Source organism: Scyliorhinus torazame, chromosome 16 (assembly GCF_047496885.1).
Source record: "Scyliorhinus torazame isolate Kashiwa2021f chromosome 16, sScyTor2.1, whole genome shotgun sequence".
In the NCBI taxonomy this organism is placed as follows: domain Eukaryota; kingdom Metazoa; phylum Chordata; class Chondrichthyes; order Carcharhiniformes; family Scyliorhinidae; genus Scyliorhinus; species Scyliorhinus torazame.
This window is the reverse complement of record NC_092722.1, coordinates 134,119,658-134,138,333: the sequence shown is the minus strand read 5'-3', so window position 1 is coordinate 134,138,333 and position 18,676 is coordinate 134,119,658. Positions and strand designations below refer to the sequence as shown.

Below are 18,676 nucleotides of genomic sequence, written 5' to 3'. Positions count from 1 at the left end.
TGCCCTTAGTGTCCAAAAAGGGTGGGGGGCTAACTGGGTTACGGGGATAGGGTGGAGGGCATGGGCTTAAGTAGGGTGCTCTTTCCAAGGGCCGATGCAGATTTGATGGGCCGAATGGCCTCCTTCTGCACTACACGTTCTGTGAAAACCACATGTTGTTATCTTATGCAGAACCTCTTTATGTTTTTTAAAATTTGTTCATGGGATATGGGGGTCGCTGGGCCAGCATTTATTGCCCATCCCTGAGAGCACTTAAGACTGAACCACATTGCTGTGGATCTGGAGTCACATGTAGGCCAGACCAGGTAAGGGTGACAGATTTCCTTCCCTAAAAGACATTAGTGAACCAGATGGGTTTACGACAATCGACAATGGTTTCATGGTCACTCTCAGAATTTTAATTCCAGATTTTTATTGAATTCAAATTTCACCATCTGCAGCGGCGGATTCGAACCAGGTCTCCAGAGTATGAGTCTGGGTCTCTGGATTACCAGTCCAACGATAATACTGCCTCCCCCTTATCAAATGTATTTGGTGAATCCAAATACACTACATCTACTCGTTTCCCTTTATCCACCCTGGTTTTTTTTACATCCTCAAAGAACTCTAATAAATTTGTCAAACATGATTTCCCTTTCACAAGTCCATGTTGACTCTGCTTGATTGTATTATGATAAGAACATAATCTAATGTTACAAGGCTGGCATCTGAAACAGAGCATCCACTAATTAACGTCATCGGTCTTCAGATTATGAGTTTCAAGCACATTCTATGGGCTCGCTGTAATCATCAGTCTAATGGCATCAATGCACTCTGCTCAATTTTGCTACCTGTTTTCCACAAGCTGTAGTTTGGAGCATATTACCTACCTAGGGGCAAGGTGCATACTTATTCTAGCTTAATGATTCACATTATACCCAGATGCTCTAAATATTTAGGGAAGATCACCGAATCAAGACCATGGTAGTGACTTTGTCAGTTATATCTGTGTGAAGATGTGGGTCAGATTTGTGTGGCTGAGCAAGGTCAGTGATTTTCCTCTTTGAAATTCCTTTGATAGTCAACACTGATGCCATTAAAGTGACTGCTGCAGTGAGGCCATAGGATCTACTTCAAACCCATTATCAGAAGACCAATGAAGATATTTAGTGGAAACTGCTTTCAGAAGCCAGCATTCTGTTTGTAGTTTATGCTGGACTTCTTGGGTTTCGCTCAGCAATCAGTATAAAGTTAGTAGGGCCACGAGTGACCTTTCAGCATTATCTGGCAGGGGGACAGCGTGTAATTTCTTTGAGCATTTCAACAGTAACAAAAACAACTTATAGTTATGAACAGCCTTCATTATATTAAAATGTCCTAAGGTGTTTCATAGGTGCATTAGCAAATGCAATATGAACGGAGCCATATAAATGACCAAAAGTTCAATCAAAGAGACAGATTTTAAGGAGTGCCAAAAAGAAGGAGAGGTAGAGAAAGGTGGAGAGATCTAGGGAGAGAATTCCAGAGCTTAGGGCCAGGCAGCTCAAGTCACAGATACCAATAGCAGAGCAATTTAAATCATGAATGCTCAAATGTAAGAAAAGCAAAGTTGGAAATATTGTGCTATGTTTGCATTGCCTAGTGTTCATTTCCCTGTTCAGTGTTAAATAAATGCACCTTTCAGTTTATGACCTCAGCCATCATCAACTGGTGTATATATTTTTAGTAATCAAGGAGGAGTCCAGAAAGGAGAGTCAAGAAAATGGGTTATAGTCTTGAGCCGCGGGGTACCGCTCTTTATGACGCTGAACGTGGGAGCCCCACAGGCAGTCAGAAGAATTATCGTCTGGCGATCATCCCCAACGATAGCGTTCACCTGAAAAGAAAGCACATACGTAACGCGTATTGAGCCCAGTCCTCTACACCCGCATTGAATGCATTAAGTCTGCCAAAGAGCGGCATTTTCAAAATGATGCAAACCATATTGGGCTTATCGGGCAGCACGGTAGCATTGTGGGTAGCACAATTGCTTCACAGCTCCAGGGTCCCAGGTTCGATTCCGGCTTGGGTCACTGTCTGTGCGGAGGCTGCGCATCCTCCCCGTGTGTGCGTGGGTTTCCTCCAGGTGCTCCAGTTTCCTCCCACAGTCCAAAGATGTGCAGGTTAGGTGGATTGGCCATGATAAATTGCCCTTAGTGTCCAAAATTGCCCTTAGTGTTGGGTGTGGTTACTGGGTTATGGGGCTAGGGTGGAGGTATTGACATTGGGTAGGGCGCTCTTTCCAAGAGCCGGTGCAGACTCGATGGGCCGAATGGCCTCCTTCTGCACTGTAAATTCTTTGATAATCTATGATATTCCTTCGTGAAGAAAGGTCCCTGTGCTCCAAATGGATAGCAGCGCCGACTGTAGTTCCAATTTATCCTCGTCACCAATTCAGTAGTCAAGGAGGAGCCCAGAAAGGAGAGTCAAAATGAATAGTTTATTCCCAAAAGCAAAGTATTTACAAGTAACAGCCCCAATCCCAGTCCCAGTTGGGTCTACTCTCTGGTGCAGCTCCTACTTGGGCTGGCTTTTTAACCAACCAGGGGCTGGTTTAGCTGGCTTGTAATGCAGAACAAGGCCAGCAGCGCAGGTTCAATTCCCATACCAGCCTCCCCGAACAGGTGCCGGAATGTGGCGACTAGGGGCTTTTCACAGTAACTTCATTCAAGCCTACTTGTGACAATAAGTGATTATTCTTATTATTTTAAGGAACTGAGTTAACTGGCCTGCTGATGGGCCTCTGCCACTCAATGGGGGAGCTCATACTCCACGTGGCTCTGGGGAGATTAATCGGGTCATCCCCATGGGTCTCGTGAGGGTTACAACAATATTCATCCCCCTACTGAGGGACAAAATCTTACATAACATATGATATTTCAATAAAGCTGGTTATAGCCACAAAGATCGGAGGTCCTATACACAGTGGCTGTATCTGTGCCTCTGCACCAGAAGCTCTGGATTGTAGTCACTGGCAGGACTTGTTGGCTATGGAAGGAATTTTCATAATGCAGTCCAATGAGCTTATAGTCAGCTTGTGAATGCTTTCATCCCTTCCCCACTACTACCCAATCGGAGGGGGGAAAAATGTGCGTGAAGAATCAGGAAGGGTGCTCAGCTCACTCTCCGAGTCTAATAAGAATTATCCAGATAACACTGGGAAAAGACAGAAGGACAGAGGTCTGTTCACAGGAATGGCCAAGACCAAGTCCATATCATGACTCAAATGCCCAAATGCAATTCCGGTAGACAATAAATGATTGATCTAACTTACATTGATAAATAAAGTAATCTTTTTTTCTTGATGATAATGCCTTTTAGCTTTCACTGTTATTTATTTTTTGGTAACACTTATCAATCATCAATAAAATTATTGACTGGAATTTCCAGTCTGGGAGCCAAGCTGGAAGTTAGATAAGAAATACCATTCAATGTTGCACCCATTTTTCTGGTGTCAAGTATCCTCACAATCTAATGCAAATATGCCAGAATTTAAAAATAGGCATAAATCAACATTAGAGATGTTGTAATATAGGAACAGAGTTAAGGCCAGTTAACCCCTTGAGCCTGACCATAGTTGATCTGCAAACTAGTTCCACAAACCTATCTTTCCCCTGGGACTTTATAGCACTGAAGCATGTCTATCCTTTCCCTGTGTATCCATCAAAATATCATCCTGCCAATGTTATTTTAATGATCTCTGTACCTGGAGTCCCAAATTTTGTTGGATCCCCACTATTGCTCGCATTAGATCATTTAGAAAGCACTCTGTTCTATCCCTTTTAGTTCCAAAGTGAATGACCTCACATTTACTTACATTAAAAATGCATTTGCAACGGTTTACCCATTCACTTAATCTATTAATATATATTGATAATGTTATGCTTCCATTTATACTGCTTACAACTTATCTTTGCGTCATCAGCAAATTTGGATATCTGACTTTCCATCCCACCATCTAAGTCATCAATAAATATGGTAACTAGTTAAGACACCATGATAAATCCTTGTGAGACATCATTAGTCACTGGAGTATTTACCCATTATCTCTACTCTCTGTCTCCTACACTCAATCAATTTTCTAACTAGGTCAATAATTTGCCTTCATTTCCACGAGCTCCTGGTTTAGCTAACACCCGTTATCCTAACTAACCACATCCTTTATCTATTGTTCCAGTACAACTACAGCACTGGATTCTACCTAGTAAAGAGGGAAAATTAACCAGCTATGTCCTGTTCACAAAAATCAGGACAAATCCAATCCGCCCAATGAATGCCCCATCAATCTACCCTCATTCATCAGTAAAGTGGTGGGAGGTGCCATCGACAGTGTTATCATGTTGCATTTACTCACCAACAACCTGGTCAACAAATTTCACCAGGATCACGCAGCACCAGACCAAATATAAACAAAATAACTCAATTCTGGAAGTGAGTTGAGTGTAACTCCCTTGATATCAAGGCAGTGTTTGACCAAGTGAAGCATTAGGGTAGAGATTGATCACTGGCTGGAGTCATGCCAAGCACAGTTAGGAGGTCTTGGGGCACAGAGGTAACATCTCTATCTCTGGAGCAGAAACTCTGGTTTCAAGTCCAATGCCAGGGCTTGTTGGCCATGAAAGGAGCATTCATAGCACGGTTCAACAGCTTGATAATCAGCTCGGAAATACTTCTGCCACTTCCCCACCATTCCCCAAAGGGGAAGAAGTGTGCGAAGATATGTTAAAAAAAGAAAAACCCAGCAGAAAGGAAGATGGTTGTGCTTGGTGGAGGCCAATCATCTCAGTTGCACAACATTGATGCCGAAGTTCATCAGGGCTGTTATCTAGGCCCAACCATCTTCAGTTGCTTTACCAATGACCTTTCTTTCAGCATAAAGTCAGAAGTGAGGATGTTCACTGATGATTGCACAATGATCAGTTTTGTTTGTGTAATATCCTGACAGACAGGTGACCACCAGATGTACTAACAAATGAACAATTTATTAAAGTAAGAAACTAAATGCAGAGAGTCAGATAAAAGCTGCCAAGTTACAAGATTCCAAACTCTTAACTAACTGGCAATCTGCGCTGCACCTCCAGTATTCGTGCGCTCCAGCCACATTGGCTGATGGGGTCACATGACCCTTGGGGGACTTGCCCTCTCCCTTATAGGGGCAATCTATCACATTTCTCCCCCTTTAAGTCCCAGATTAACATTCTCAAATAACAAAGGAGCTATTTACAAAAATGTACAACAAGTGGCTCTCAAACAGCCTCTTATAAGATCAGTCTGTCAGAAGACTTCTTAATCTTTTGAGAGCGACACAACTGAATGACTCAGTAGAAGTGACTGGTGTTTGACCCTCAACAGACTGACTCTCGATTTGCGAAGGTGTATCCACACAAGTAGTTTCCTCAGTTTCCCCTGAACAATGTTGGGTTCATCCTCGGAGAAGTTCGCTGGAGCATTATTTTCAGCCACATCCATCTCACTGATGAGCCTACAATGGTCAGGTTGTCCCACTAGTTCAGTGTGTGGTTCTCTCCTCCTTAAGATGTCCTGCTGTTTTTTAAACCTCCTCCCTTGAAGCTCTACCTCGTAAGACACTGAACCTGTTTTGGCCATGATCGTTCCCAGGACCCAATTTGGCCAGCACCGAAATTCTTCACGTGAACGAAATGACTGCCCCCACAAATGTCATTTCAACTTTCTTTGAATCATGTGTTTTCGCTGTTCTTTTCGTTTAGCATCCACCTCCCCAGCAAATTTGGAAAATAAGGTCCAATTGCATTCTAATGTCCGCCCATTAGCAGTGCAGCGGGTGTCGCCCCTATGGAGGCTTCTTATGATAGATGAGTGGGAATCGGGTCACTCTGAATTGCAAAGGGTCTGGTGACTGCATTTGCATGGCGGTCTTGAATGTGTGGAAGGCTCTCTCAGCCAGTCCATTTGAAGCAGGGTGGTAGGAAGAAGTTTGAATATGCTGAATGCCATTGGTCCACATAAAATGTTGGAATTCTTCATATAAAAGCAGCTTTATTATCTGTGGCCAGAATCTCAGTCAACCCATGGGTGGCGAATGTCGGTCGCAATTTCTCTACCATTGTTGATGAGGTCATGAACTTCATTTTGTGTATTTCCAACCATTTGGAGTGAGCATCAACGATAAGTAAGAACATGGTCCCCATAAATGGACCAGCGAAGTCAATGTGTAGTCCCACCCAGGGGTGACTTGATCACTCCCAAGGCGCATAAGTTTGGCAAATGGCAGGTGTTGTTGCATTTGGCACTGGTCACGTTGTTTGACCAGACCCTCTATGTCAACGTCCATCCCAGGCCACCATACGTAACTTTGTGCAGGAATCTTCATTTGTTTCATCTCAGGATGTGCACAGTGTAGCTCCTGTAGCAGTAGCTTCCTTGTGGGGGTAGGATCGACCACCCTAGCTCCCCACAATAATGCATAGTCTTCGCAGCTTAATCATTTTTTCTTATCTGAAAGGACCATAGCAATTCAGACTTGTTATCCTAATGCCAGCCATGAAGGATTATATTCTAGACTTCAGATCATAAGGGTCCTTTTGGGTTTAAGGTTTAACCTGCCTCACCGACGCTGAAAATATATCAAGGAAGTGCAGAGCCAGAATGATCTCCTGTAGTACAGGCAGAGGTGGTATACTCTGAGGTAGGGGAAGACTGCTCAAAACATCCGCATCCAAAATGTGGGTGCCTTGCTTATGTTGAAATGTGTACTCCTAGGCTGCTAACAGTAGAGCTCAGGGGTAGACCTTAGCTGGAGCTATTGGGGGGAAAGGAGGGGAAGGGGGGGTGTGGCCTCTTCCTTCCTAAATAATCTCAACAGGGATTTATGGTCGGTAATGACTGAAATGCCGTACATCGATGTATTGGCGGAACGTCTTGACTCTGAATATTACGGCCGTTCCCAACTTTTCAATTTGTGAATAAACCTGTGAAACGTAGGCAATCAGGCTTTCGGCACTATCTTTCAGCTTATGGACCAAAACTGCCCGTATTCCATAAGGGGACACGTCGCAGATCAGGATGATCTCTTTTGCTGGGTCAAAGTGGACTGTGAGGCTGGATGATTGTAAAGCTAATTTAACTTTTTCAAAGGCTTCTTTCTGATGCTCTTTCCAATACCACCTCTTGTGCTTCTTGAGTAAGGTGTGTAAGGATGCCAACAATATAGAAAGATTGGGAGTAATCTACCACAACAGTTTACCATTTCTAAAAACGATTTCAATTCTGAAGTAATTTTGGGGAACAGTGCTTTTTTAATCACCTTGATCTTCAGCACGGTAGCCTTGTGGATAGCACAATTGCTTCACAGCTCCAGGGTCCCAGGTTCGATTCCAGCTTGGGTCACTGTCTGTGCGGAGTCTGCACATCCTCCCCGTGTGTGCGTGGGTTTCCTCCGGGTGCTCCGGATTCCTCCCACAGTCCAAAGATGTGCAGGTTAGGTGGATTGGCCATGATAAATTGCCCTTAGTGTTCAAAATTGCCCTTAGTGTTGGGTGGGGTTACTGGGTTATGGGGATAGGGTGGCGGTGTTGACCTTGGGTAGGGTGCTCTTTCCAAGAGCCGGTGCAGACTCGATGGGCTGAATGGCCTCCTTCTGCGCTGTAAATTCTATGATAATGCTCCTCCATAGGATGCAGCCCTCTGGCGTCCACACTGAATCCTAAGTATGCCTCTTCCAGAGCTTGGAATGTAAACTTTCCTCACTTCATCCTTACTCTAGCCTTCTTAAATCTTTTAAAAACTTCTTCGAGATTTGCGGGGTGCTGCTCTTCAGACGCTCCTGTGATTAGCATATCATCTAGGTAGACAATCATCTTTTAGTACAAGCCTTTGTTGGTGTTTATGGGAACAAATTCTCTGGAAGTTTCATCCAACTCTAATTCTTGGTACGCTTGATTCACATCAAGTTTTGTGTAAGTTTTTTTCAAATTTATTTAATTAAAAAAATTTTTTTTTACAGTACCCAATTCATTTTTTCCAATTAAGAGGCAATTTAGCGTGGCCAATCCACCTACCGGCACATCTTTTGGGTCGTGGGGGCGAAACCCACGCAAACACGGGGAGAATGTGCAAACTCCACACGGCCAGTGACCCAGAGCCAGGATCGAACCTGGGACCTTGGTGCCGTGAGGCAGCAGTGAAGTTTTATGTAAGTTAAAACTCCTGCTTATTTAGTGCAGAAATCACCAATTCTTGGTACTGGGTACTGGACCAACTAGACTGCCTGATTCACAGTTAGTTTGTAGCCCCACAAATTGTGATGGTTCCATCTGGCTTCACCAGTGGCACAACTGAATCGGGGACGGATTGAGCTTTGAAAAACTTGGGCGTGGCCTCCAGATCCACATAAATCTTTGCTTTAAAGCCCTGTATCTGGCCGAACTCATTTTGGAAAACCTCCTGATAATTTATTTGGATGTCGTGAAAGCCTCCTTCATTAATTCGAAAGATCTCCAACCAATTTAATTTAATTTAGCAGAGTCAGTCCCAGCCTATCAGACCTGGTGCCTGATTCAGAAAGAATGTTCCTGATGGAACATAGAACAGCGCAGTACAGGCCCTTCGGCCCTCAATGTTGCGCCGACCTGTGAAACCACTCTAAAGCCCATCTACACTATTCACTTATCGTCCATATAACTATCCAATGACCATTTGAATACCCTTAGTGTTGGCGAGTCCACTACTGTTGCAGGCAGGGCATTCCACACCCTTACTACTCTCTGAGTAAAGAACCTACCTCTGACATCTGTTTTATATCTATCTCCCCTCAATTTAAAGCTATGTCCCCTCGTGCTAGACATCACCATCCGAGGAAAAAGGCTCTCACTGTCCACGCTATCTAATCCTCTGATCATCTTGTATGCCTCAATTAAGTCACCTCTTAACCTTCTTCTCTCTAACGAAAACAGCCTCAAGTCCCTCAGCCTTTCCTCATAAGATCTTCCCTCCATACCAGGAAACATTCTGGTAAATCTCTGCACCCTTTCCAATGCTTCCACATCCTTCCTATAATGTGGCGGCCAGAATTGCACGCAATACTCCAAATGCGGCTGCACCAGAGTTTTGTACAGCTGCAACATGACCTCATGGCTCCGAAACTCAATCCCTCTACCAATAAAAGCTAACACACCATACGCCTTCTTCACAACCCTCTCAACCTGAGTGGCAACTTTCAGGGATCTATGTACATGGACACCAAGATCTCTCTGCTCATCCACACGGCCAAGAATCTTACCATTAGCTCAGTACTCTGTCTTCCTGTTATTCCTTCCAAAATGAATCACCTCACACTTTTCTGCATTAAACTCCATTTGCCACCTCTCAGCCCAGCGCTGCAGCTTATCTGTGTCCCTCTGTAACTTGTAACATCCTTCCGCACTGTCCACAACTACACCGACTTTAGTGTCATCTGCAAATTTACTCACCCATCCTTCTACGCCCTCCTCCAGGTCATTTATAAAAATGACAAACAGCAGTGGCCCCAAAACAGATCCTTGTGGTACACCACTAGTAACTGGACTCCAGTCTGAACACTTCCCATCAACCACCACCCTTTGTCTTCTTCCAACTATCCAATTTCTGATCCAAACTGCTAAATCTCCCTGAATCCCATGCTTCCGTATTTTCTGCAGTAGCCTACCGTGGGGAACCTTATCAAACGCTTTACTGAAATCCATATACACCACATCAACTGCTTTACCCTCATCCACCTGTTTGGTCACCTTCTCAAAGAACTCAATAAGGTTTGTGAGACATGACCTACCCTTCACAAAACCGTGTTGACTATGTCTAGTCAAATTATCCCTTTCTACATGATTATACACCCTATCTCTTATAAACCTTTCCAAGATTTTGCCCACAACAGAAGTAAGGCTCACTGGTCTCTACTTCCCTTCTTGAACAAGGGGACAACATTTGCTATCCTCCAGTCTTCTGGCACTATTCCTGTTGACAAAGATGACTTAAAGATCAAAGCCATAGGCTCAGCAATCTCCTCCCTAGCTTCCCAGAGAATCCTAGGATAAATCCCATCCAGCCCAGGGGACTTATCTATTTTCACCCTTTCCAGAATTGTTAACACCTCCTCCTTATGAACCTCATGCCCTTCTAGTCTAGTATCTCAGTATTCTCCTCGACAACATTGTCTTTTTCCTGTGTGAATACTGACGAAAAATATTCATTTAGCACCTCTCTTATCTCCTCGGACTCCAAGCACAACTTCCAACTACTGTCCTTGACTGGCCCTACTCTTACCCTCGTCATTCTTTTATTCCTGACATATCTATAGAAAGCTTTAGGGTTATCCTTGATCTTACCTGCCAAAGACTTCTCATGTCCCCTCCTGGCTCTTTGTAGCTCTCTCTTTAGGTCCTTCCTAGCTAACTTGTAACTCTCGAACACCCTTACTGAACCTTCATGTCTTATCTTTACATAAGCCTCCTTCTTCCTCTTGACAAGTGTTTCGACTGACTTTGTAAACCACGGTTCCCTTTCTCGACCACTTCCTCCCTGCCTGACAGGTACATACTTATCAAGGACACGCAGTAGCTGTTCCTTGAACAAGCTCCACATTTCCATTGTGCCCATCCCCTGCAGTTTTCCTCTCCATCTGATGCATCCTAAGTCTTGCCTCATCGCATCATAATTTCCTTCCCCCCAGATATAACTCTTGCCCTGCGGTATATACCTATCCCTTTCCATCGCTAAAGTAAATGTAGTCGAATTGTGGTCACTATCACCAGAGTGCTCACCTACCTCCAAATCTAACACCTGTCCTGGTTCATTACCCAGTACCAAATCCAATACGGCCTCGCCTCTCGTTGGCCTATCTACGTACTGTGTCAGGAAACCCTCCTGCACACATTGGACAAAAACGGACCCATCTAAAGTACTCGAACTATAGCGTTTCCAGTCAATATTTGGAAAGTTAAAGTCCCCCGTAACTACTACCCTGTTGCTTTCGCTCCTATCCAGAATCATCTTTGCAATCCTTTCCTCTACATCTCTGGAACTTTTCGTAGGCCTGTAGAAAACCCCTAACAGGGTGATCTCTCCTTTCCTGTTTCTAACCTCAGCCCATACTACCTCAATCGACGAGTCCTCATCAAACATCCTTTCTGCCACCGTAATGCTGTCCTTGACTAACAATGCCACCCCTCCCCCTCTTTTACCACCTTCCCTGAGCGTACTGAAATATCTAAACCCTGCATGGTGGGGGAATCCAGAACTAGGGGTCATAGTTTGATGTTAAGGGATAAACCTTTTGGTACTCAGATGAGGAGAAATTCCTTCACCCAGAGAGTGGTCAATCTGTGGAATTCATTACCACAGAAAATAGTTGAGGCTAAAACATTGTGTAGTTTCAAGAATGAATTAGATATAGCTCTTGGGGATAAAGGGATCAAGGTATATGGATGGTGAGCAGGATCAGGGTACTGAACTTGATGATCAGCCATGATCAATGGAGGAGCTGGTTTGAAGGGTCAAATGACCTTCTCCTGCTTCTATTTTCTATGTATGTTTCTATGTATGACTCCTTAAGGCCTGTTCACTACCCACAGGACACAAGTCAAGAGTGTGATGGAATACTTTCCACTTATCTGCATGGAGTTAGAGTTCAACTCTAACAGCACACAAGAAGCTCTACACGATCTAGGACAAGGCAGCTTGTTTGATTGGCAGCTCATCCATTATCTTAAACAATCACTCCTGCCACTACAAGTGCACAAAGGTAGTGTGTGTTGGGAAAGAGTTAATGTTCCCCAGTGCTTCAGTTAGAATTGGAGTTTAATAGACCACGCTTACTGTTTGATGGACTGCACATATATATAAAGGGGATACAGATGGATCCTGTGCTGAAGGAGATTTGGTGACAGGGTTAGGGTTGTGAACCTGGGAGTTTCTAATCAAGAATCCACATGTAAACGACAGATGCATGAAGGTTATTGGACATTGTATTAAGACAGAGGTGTCTTTCAGCAGCAGCCTCTGTGACTGAGCAGTCCTTTTCAGGATACCCTCTACTCACACCAAATGGGGAGGGAGGTAGAAGAAATGCCCTAAAAATAGTCTAACTCACTTTATCCTGGTTGCGGGACCCTGCGGGATCACCATCTTTGGGTTTGAAGAAAGAAAACTTAAAATTTTGCAACTTTTAACAGCAGAACAATCATGGATAAACTTAAGAGTGACTGTCCAGAAAGAAGTCCAATTGTACCACATGAGCTATCAAGGCATCACTGCCCTCCACGCAATTCACCTTCCTGGGGAGGGCCAATCTATAGGAATGAGAAGGAGAATACACTTTCTTCTGGAAGAGAGGCTAACAGTTGTCCAGGTTTTGCCATCCAGATAGGATCTTGGATGCAATGTCAGTACTCCCTAATTATATAACTGAAACACTTATGGGTCTTCACCTACAGCTCAGTTGTAATCAGTGTGTCAGTGTCATCAGTGCTTATGCCTCAGTGATTGACTCTGATGAAAGTGTTAAAGAAAAGTTCTATTCTGACCTTAATGAAGTCCTCACGGCAACATCCAAAGAAGAAAAGACCATTCTTCTGTGGGACCTTAATGCCAGTGTTGGCCATGATTCTGATGCCTGGATCAGAATCATTGGGGAAGAATGGGTTGGGAAATGCCAATACAAATAGCATCCTCCTGCTGACAAAGGGTGCTCAGCATGGGCTCAACATAACAAACACCCTCTTCCTCCAGAAGGATAAATACAAAACTACATGGAGGCATCCTAAATCAAAGCATTGGGATTTGAAGTATTTGTTCATGCCAAAGATCTAAGCGATGTTGGTATCACGCAACCTATGTGTCATAATATACACCAATATATCATGGTGCAGACACTGATGGACACACAGTGGGACCAATCAACACACACAACACCGCAGCCAATCACCAGTTAGAGCACATGCACTATAAAGACAGGGGGCATCAGAGTTCCCGCTCATTTGAGCTGCAGCTTCCTAGTAGGAAAGAGCTCACAGCCTGCATCACAGAAATTCACCAGAAATTCGACTGGTTAGGACAAGGCAAAGGTCTTTAGTTAAAGTTAGTATCGTGGTAACCCTCAGTGAGAGTATGGTAAACAGCGGGATTTGTCTGCCAGGTTGACGCCCATGTGGCCTTCGTGGCCTCCAATCTACCTGCCACGGATGAACGCCTCGTCCCATTTCGGCGCAAGACGGCGGCTGACCCTTTGCTACAGCGTGTCTTACGCCACCTAACAGACGGGTGGCTCAAGGGCCAATGCCCTCAGTTCTATGATGTCAGAGATGATCTGGCGGTAGTAGACGGGGTTCTTCTGAAACTGGACCACATTGTCATCCCGCATAGCATGCGCCAGCTCGTCCTGGAACAGCTACACGAGGGCCACCTTGGCGTGGAAAAGTGCTGCTGACGGGCCCGAGAGGCAGTGTACTGACCCGGCATTAATGAAGACATAGCCAACACAGTGCTCAACTGCCCCACTTTTCAGTGCTTCCAGCCCACCCAACCACGTGAGACCCTGCAGCCCCATGAGTTGGTCACGTCACCTTGGACCAAGGTGGGCATTGACCTGTTTCACGCGCTGGGTAGAGACTATGTCCTGATCATGGACTACTTTTCAAATTACCCGGAAGTGATACGGTTGCACGATATCACATCGTGTGCAGTAATCCATGCCTGTAAGGACACCTTTGCTCGACACGGCATCCCACTCAAGGTTATGTCGGACAATGGCCCCTGCTTAGCAAGCCAGGAATGGTCCAACTTTGCCAGGCAGTACAATTTTGCCCATGTGGCATCCAGTCCCCTGTACCCCAATCCAACTGCAAAGCGGAGAAGGGAGTCCATATAGTCAAACGGTTCCTCTGCAAGGCTGCCGATGCTGGGTCCGATTTCTACCTCGCCCTGCTGGCCTATCGCTCCGCCCCACTGTCCACTGGCCTGTCGCCAGCCTAATTGCTCATGGGTCGTACCCTGAGGATGACGGTGCCGTCCATTCATGTCCCAGACCTCGACCACGTTCCGGTCCTTCGACGGATGCAGCTGTCTCGTGCACAGCACAAGGCGGCTCATGACTCCCATGCAGCTGATCTCCCTGCTCTGGCTCCAGATGACAATGTCCACATCCATCTTCCGGATGGTGGCTGGTCTGCAACCGCTGTTGTCCTTCGGCAGGTGGCCCCCCGCTCGTTCCTGGTTCGTCTACCGGATGGCTCCATTCTGCGCCGCAATCAACGTGCCCTTCGTCTCGTTCCGCGCTCGCTACGTGATCCTCCACTGTTGCCTCGCCCTCCTGCTGACCATGCCATGGACAATGCAGAGATCCCTGTCACTCTGCATCCTCCATCTCTCTGACGCAGTCCAGCCCGCTCCTCAGCCGGCGAATCCCGACCCACCCTTGAGGCGGTCAACCAGAATTTGTCGCCCACCTCAGAGACTTAATTTGTGAACTTTGTGGACTTACAGACTTTCTGAATTGTTCTGTTCTTCCGTTTGATCGTTTACATGGTTTGTATATAGTGCTCATCTCGTTATTCTTGTTACATACTGTTTTTCTGCACCAGGCACCTTCCCATGTAAATAGCTTAGTTCTCATGTACATAGTCCTGTAAATATGTCTTTCGCACACACGTAGTTAGGGGCATTCTCACCATACACTATTTATTGCCACATATGTACATTATTTTATAAAAGGGGGATGTCATAATATACACCAGTATATCATGGTGCAGACACACACACTGATGGACACACAGTGGGACCAATCAACACACACAACACTGCAGACAATCACCAGTTAGAGCACACGCACTATAAAGACAGGGGGCATCAGAGTTTCCGCTCATTCGAGCTGCAGCTTCCTAGTAGGACAGAGCTCACAGCCTGCAGCACAGACATTTACCATGTGCTGAGTGCATCGACTGGTTAGGACAAGGCAAAGGTCTTTAGTTAAAGCTAGTATCGTGTTAACCCACAGTGAGAGTATGTTAAACTGTTAATGACTCAATAAAATAGTGTTGCACTATTTCAAGTGCTGGTGACCTGTATGTGTTCCACGGATCCAGAGCACCCAACACAACACTATGCAGGGCTGGACAGTTCGCAGACTTGTTCAACTGGTGATGAACATCCAGCTACGACCAAGATATCACAAGACCCAAATGTCAAAGAGGATGAAGGTCAATATCTCAACTGTAAAGCAACCTGACTGAAGACAGATCACAACCAATTTGGAAAAGTTTCACACATTCAATTTAATTCCAGAACCGTGGGATCAAATAAAGCCAGCTATCCTAGATCCCTGTGTCCAGACTTTTATGTTTTAGCATTACGGGCAACGGTACTGGTTTATTGAAGGCTGAAATATACGACCTCCTAGAACAAAAATTGTCAGCCTTCATAGCCTGGCATAACAACTCAAGGTACAGGTCAGGGTGGCAGTATTCCCACGGCTCAATGCTGATGCGCAAAGACAAATCCAAAAGATAAAAGACATGCGGTAGGAAGATCAAGCCCAATAGATCCAACAAAATGCCGACTATCATGGCATGCAAAGCTTTCTTGAAGTCACCAGGGCTATCTATCGACGGAGGTCAAATGGATAAAATCCTCTTCCTCACAGGTTGGTGTTTCTCATCTTAAGGATGATCATGCCATCTACGAAAACACATTTTCAACAACCCCCCAAACTATGAATCCACAGTGGTTGCTGATACTCTCCAGGCTATTGTGATGAGTGTAAGAAATTGTCATATTTTATATTTCATATTTTTTTGCAGTAGTGTTATTAAAACCTGGATTCAAATACATACAGCCAGTATGGTTGCTAGAACAGTAATGACAGAGCAATAAAACTGTGGTGATCACTGATTTGCAGGTGAAGTATTCTGCTAATAGATCTTGAGAACCATTTTCTTGTTGACAGATAGCTAGCTAATGGAATATTGTTTAGGTTTGAAGGACCCCTACGGCGCTGAGGACCCGGGTTCGAATCCCGGCCCGAGGAGTTTGCACATTCTCCCCATGTCTGAGTGGGTTTCACCCCCACAACCCAAAGATGTGCAGGTTAGATGGATTGGCCATGCTAAATTGCCCTTAATTGGAAAAAAAATAATTTGGTACTCTAAATATATCTTTAAAAATGTTTGAAGGAGCCTGGGGTGTAGATAATATATGAGGGATATTGTGTTTGGTCCTGGCTAAACAAGTCAAGGGACATCTTGTAAGAAGAGACAAAATAATGCCTTATGCTTTGGGTACAGATGACATAGTTAATATGAGGAGCCAGGTCAGTCTGAAAAGTTAGTTGGTCCTGAAACTCTAATCTGAACAGAGGTTTTTCAGTTTAGTCCTAAAAGATTCTCTCTCCAAAGATTCTGTACAGAGAAAAGCAGGTAATACCCTGGTTGTTAACTGTATTCATTTGTGGTATTTGAAATATGTTCATTTGCTTAATTGGAATATCTTGGCAGGCTTAGGAAGTAAGTTATGGTTGCTTCTTTTACTTAAGAACGGTTGTAACTGTTAACTGTAAAGTTATTTCCTTTTTATTAATGTGGCTAATTCTGTGATTAAATTAATGTTTCGCATAAAAGATACCTATTGGTCAGTGTTATCACTCATGTGGTGCAGTAACATTTCCTCACAGTTTTAGAAATTGAAAATAGATGGGTTCTCGTTTGGGATCCAAAAACTATCCCTTGGTACCCTATGGTAGAATCTAAGGAGTAACCACTATTGAAGGCAGAGCTGAAAAAGGCAATCAAAAGGATGAAAAGCAACAAGGAAAAACCTGGTATTCTGGCTGAGGCCCTCAAGACCTGTGGGCTTTTGTTCATATCAAGACTCCATAGATTTGGGAGGAATCCCGACTCCAGGAATGAGCCACTTGTAACTATCTTCAATAAGGGAGACCGATCATGCCATGAAAACTATTGAGTTATTTCCCTCTTGCCCATAGCAGCAAAAATCCTGGCACACATTCCCTTGAATTGCTTATTTAATGTGGCTGAGGAAATCTCCCCAGAAACACAGCGGGACTTTGACATGTTCTTTGTTGTCAGAGAAACTGAAGGAAAATTGTTGAGAACAACACCAGGAGTTCTTAATTGCATTCATTGACCTGACTGGAGCATTTAACTCAGTAAATTGTGAGTCACTGTGGATTGTGCTCCAAAGATTTTGATGTCCAAGAAACTTCATCACAATCCTACAATTGTTTCACGATGATCTGACTGCAATTGTCTTGAGTCAGAGATCTGAAACAGGCGCCTTCAAAATCCAGAACGGTGTCATGCAAGGTTTGTGACAGTTCCCACATCATTTGCAATTTACCTGATGGGCTATTCCCCTCATCAAAGATCAACTGCCCTCTGGTGTGTGTATTAAATATCATTTAGCCTCAATCGTTTCCGTGCCCAAACTGACCACCATAAGCATACATGAACTATAGTTTACAGTTGACTGCAGTGCCATTGCCCACTGCGCCATATTTGCAAACCACTCTCAATCTCTTCAACTCTACATATGAGGAACTTGTGCAGTCCTTAAATGATGCCAAAACTCATATATCAACACACACCTGGTCAGCCAAATATTCCACCTCCCATAGGTGTTGAGGGAAAGACTCTGGAATATGTTGACCATTCCAGTTATTGACAGCTCCCTCTTTCAAAATGCCACCATTGACAAGGGGATCCAACATTGGATCAACTGTGCCAGCACAACCGTCTACAAATTAAGCAGTGAGTTTTTGACAACAAAGACCTCCGCAAGTCAACAAAAATTCTCATATACAGAGCAGCTGTCACCACCAAACTTCTGTACTGCAGTGAGACCTGGATTGTGCATCAGTGACACATAAAAGCACTAGAAAAATTTCATCAACAATACCTTCAATGCACCCTTCTGATTCAATGGGGAACCATCCGACAAACACCAGTCCCCTCCTTGGAGCCAGATCCACAAACAAGCAGGCCAAACTCCTGCAAAATTGACTTCAATGGACTGTGTCCAGCTGAAAAATGTCTCATCATGCAACGTCCAGTTTTCTCAACTCTCAAATGGCCAAGTTCTGGCGGTGGGAAAGAGCAGTGGGAGGGGTCTAAGGAAATCCTTCAACGACAACTCCAAGAAGCTTTCCTTAAAGTACAACGGCATTGACATTAATGACTGGGGGGAATGTGGTACCAATCTTACAAAATGGTGACGGCTTGTAGATCAGAGCATGTCATATTAATATGCTTAAGAGGCAGTGGGATAGAGGAGATGAAGACAAACATAAGGTCTTGGTAGTAATGAAGCAGGGAGAAGAGAGATGGTTAAATTCTGAGAATGACTTTCCTCTAATTAATTTGGGTAACAAGGGAGTGCTGGAAAATTTAAACAACTGATTAAATTATCTTCCAGATAGGAAGAGTTTCTGCAGTCATATAAATGTATTTGTGGGAATAAATTAGGTAGAACAGAGAAAGCGAGGCATGACATAGATGTAGAGGAAACATCTCCCATAATTCAACATCCATATCGATTAAATCCAGCAAAGTTACCACAAGTAGGTCATTGAATGTATGCTGAAAAATGACATTATTGAATTGCGTTCTAGTGATTTGCGTTCACCGCTTTTAACAGT

General features: G+C 44.3%; 1 protein-coding gene across 1 annotated transcript in view; it reads right to left on the bottom strand.

Moving 5' to 3' along the window:
- dntt (deoxynucleotidyltransferase, terminal) overlaps nt 1-7,856 on the bottom strand; it is a 488,317-nt gene extending 480,461 nt beyond the window's left edge. The window contains exons 1-4 of the mRNA XM_072477618.1: nt 7,758-7,856; nt 6,897-7,226; nt 4,873-4,983; nt 1,771-1,855 (exon numbers count right to left, since the gene is read on the bottom strand). Coding sequence (XP_072333719.1) covers nt 1,771-1,855; nt 4,873-4,983; nt 6,897-7,226; nt 7,758-7,856 — 625 coding nt within the window. The remainder of the gene's footprint in view (nt 1-1,770; nt 1,856-4,872; nt 4,984-6,896; nt 7,227-7,757) is intronic.
- Nucleotides 7,857-18,676: the final 10,820 nt, after the last annotated feature.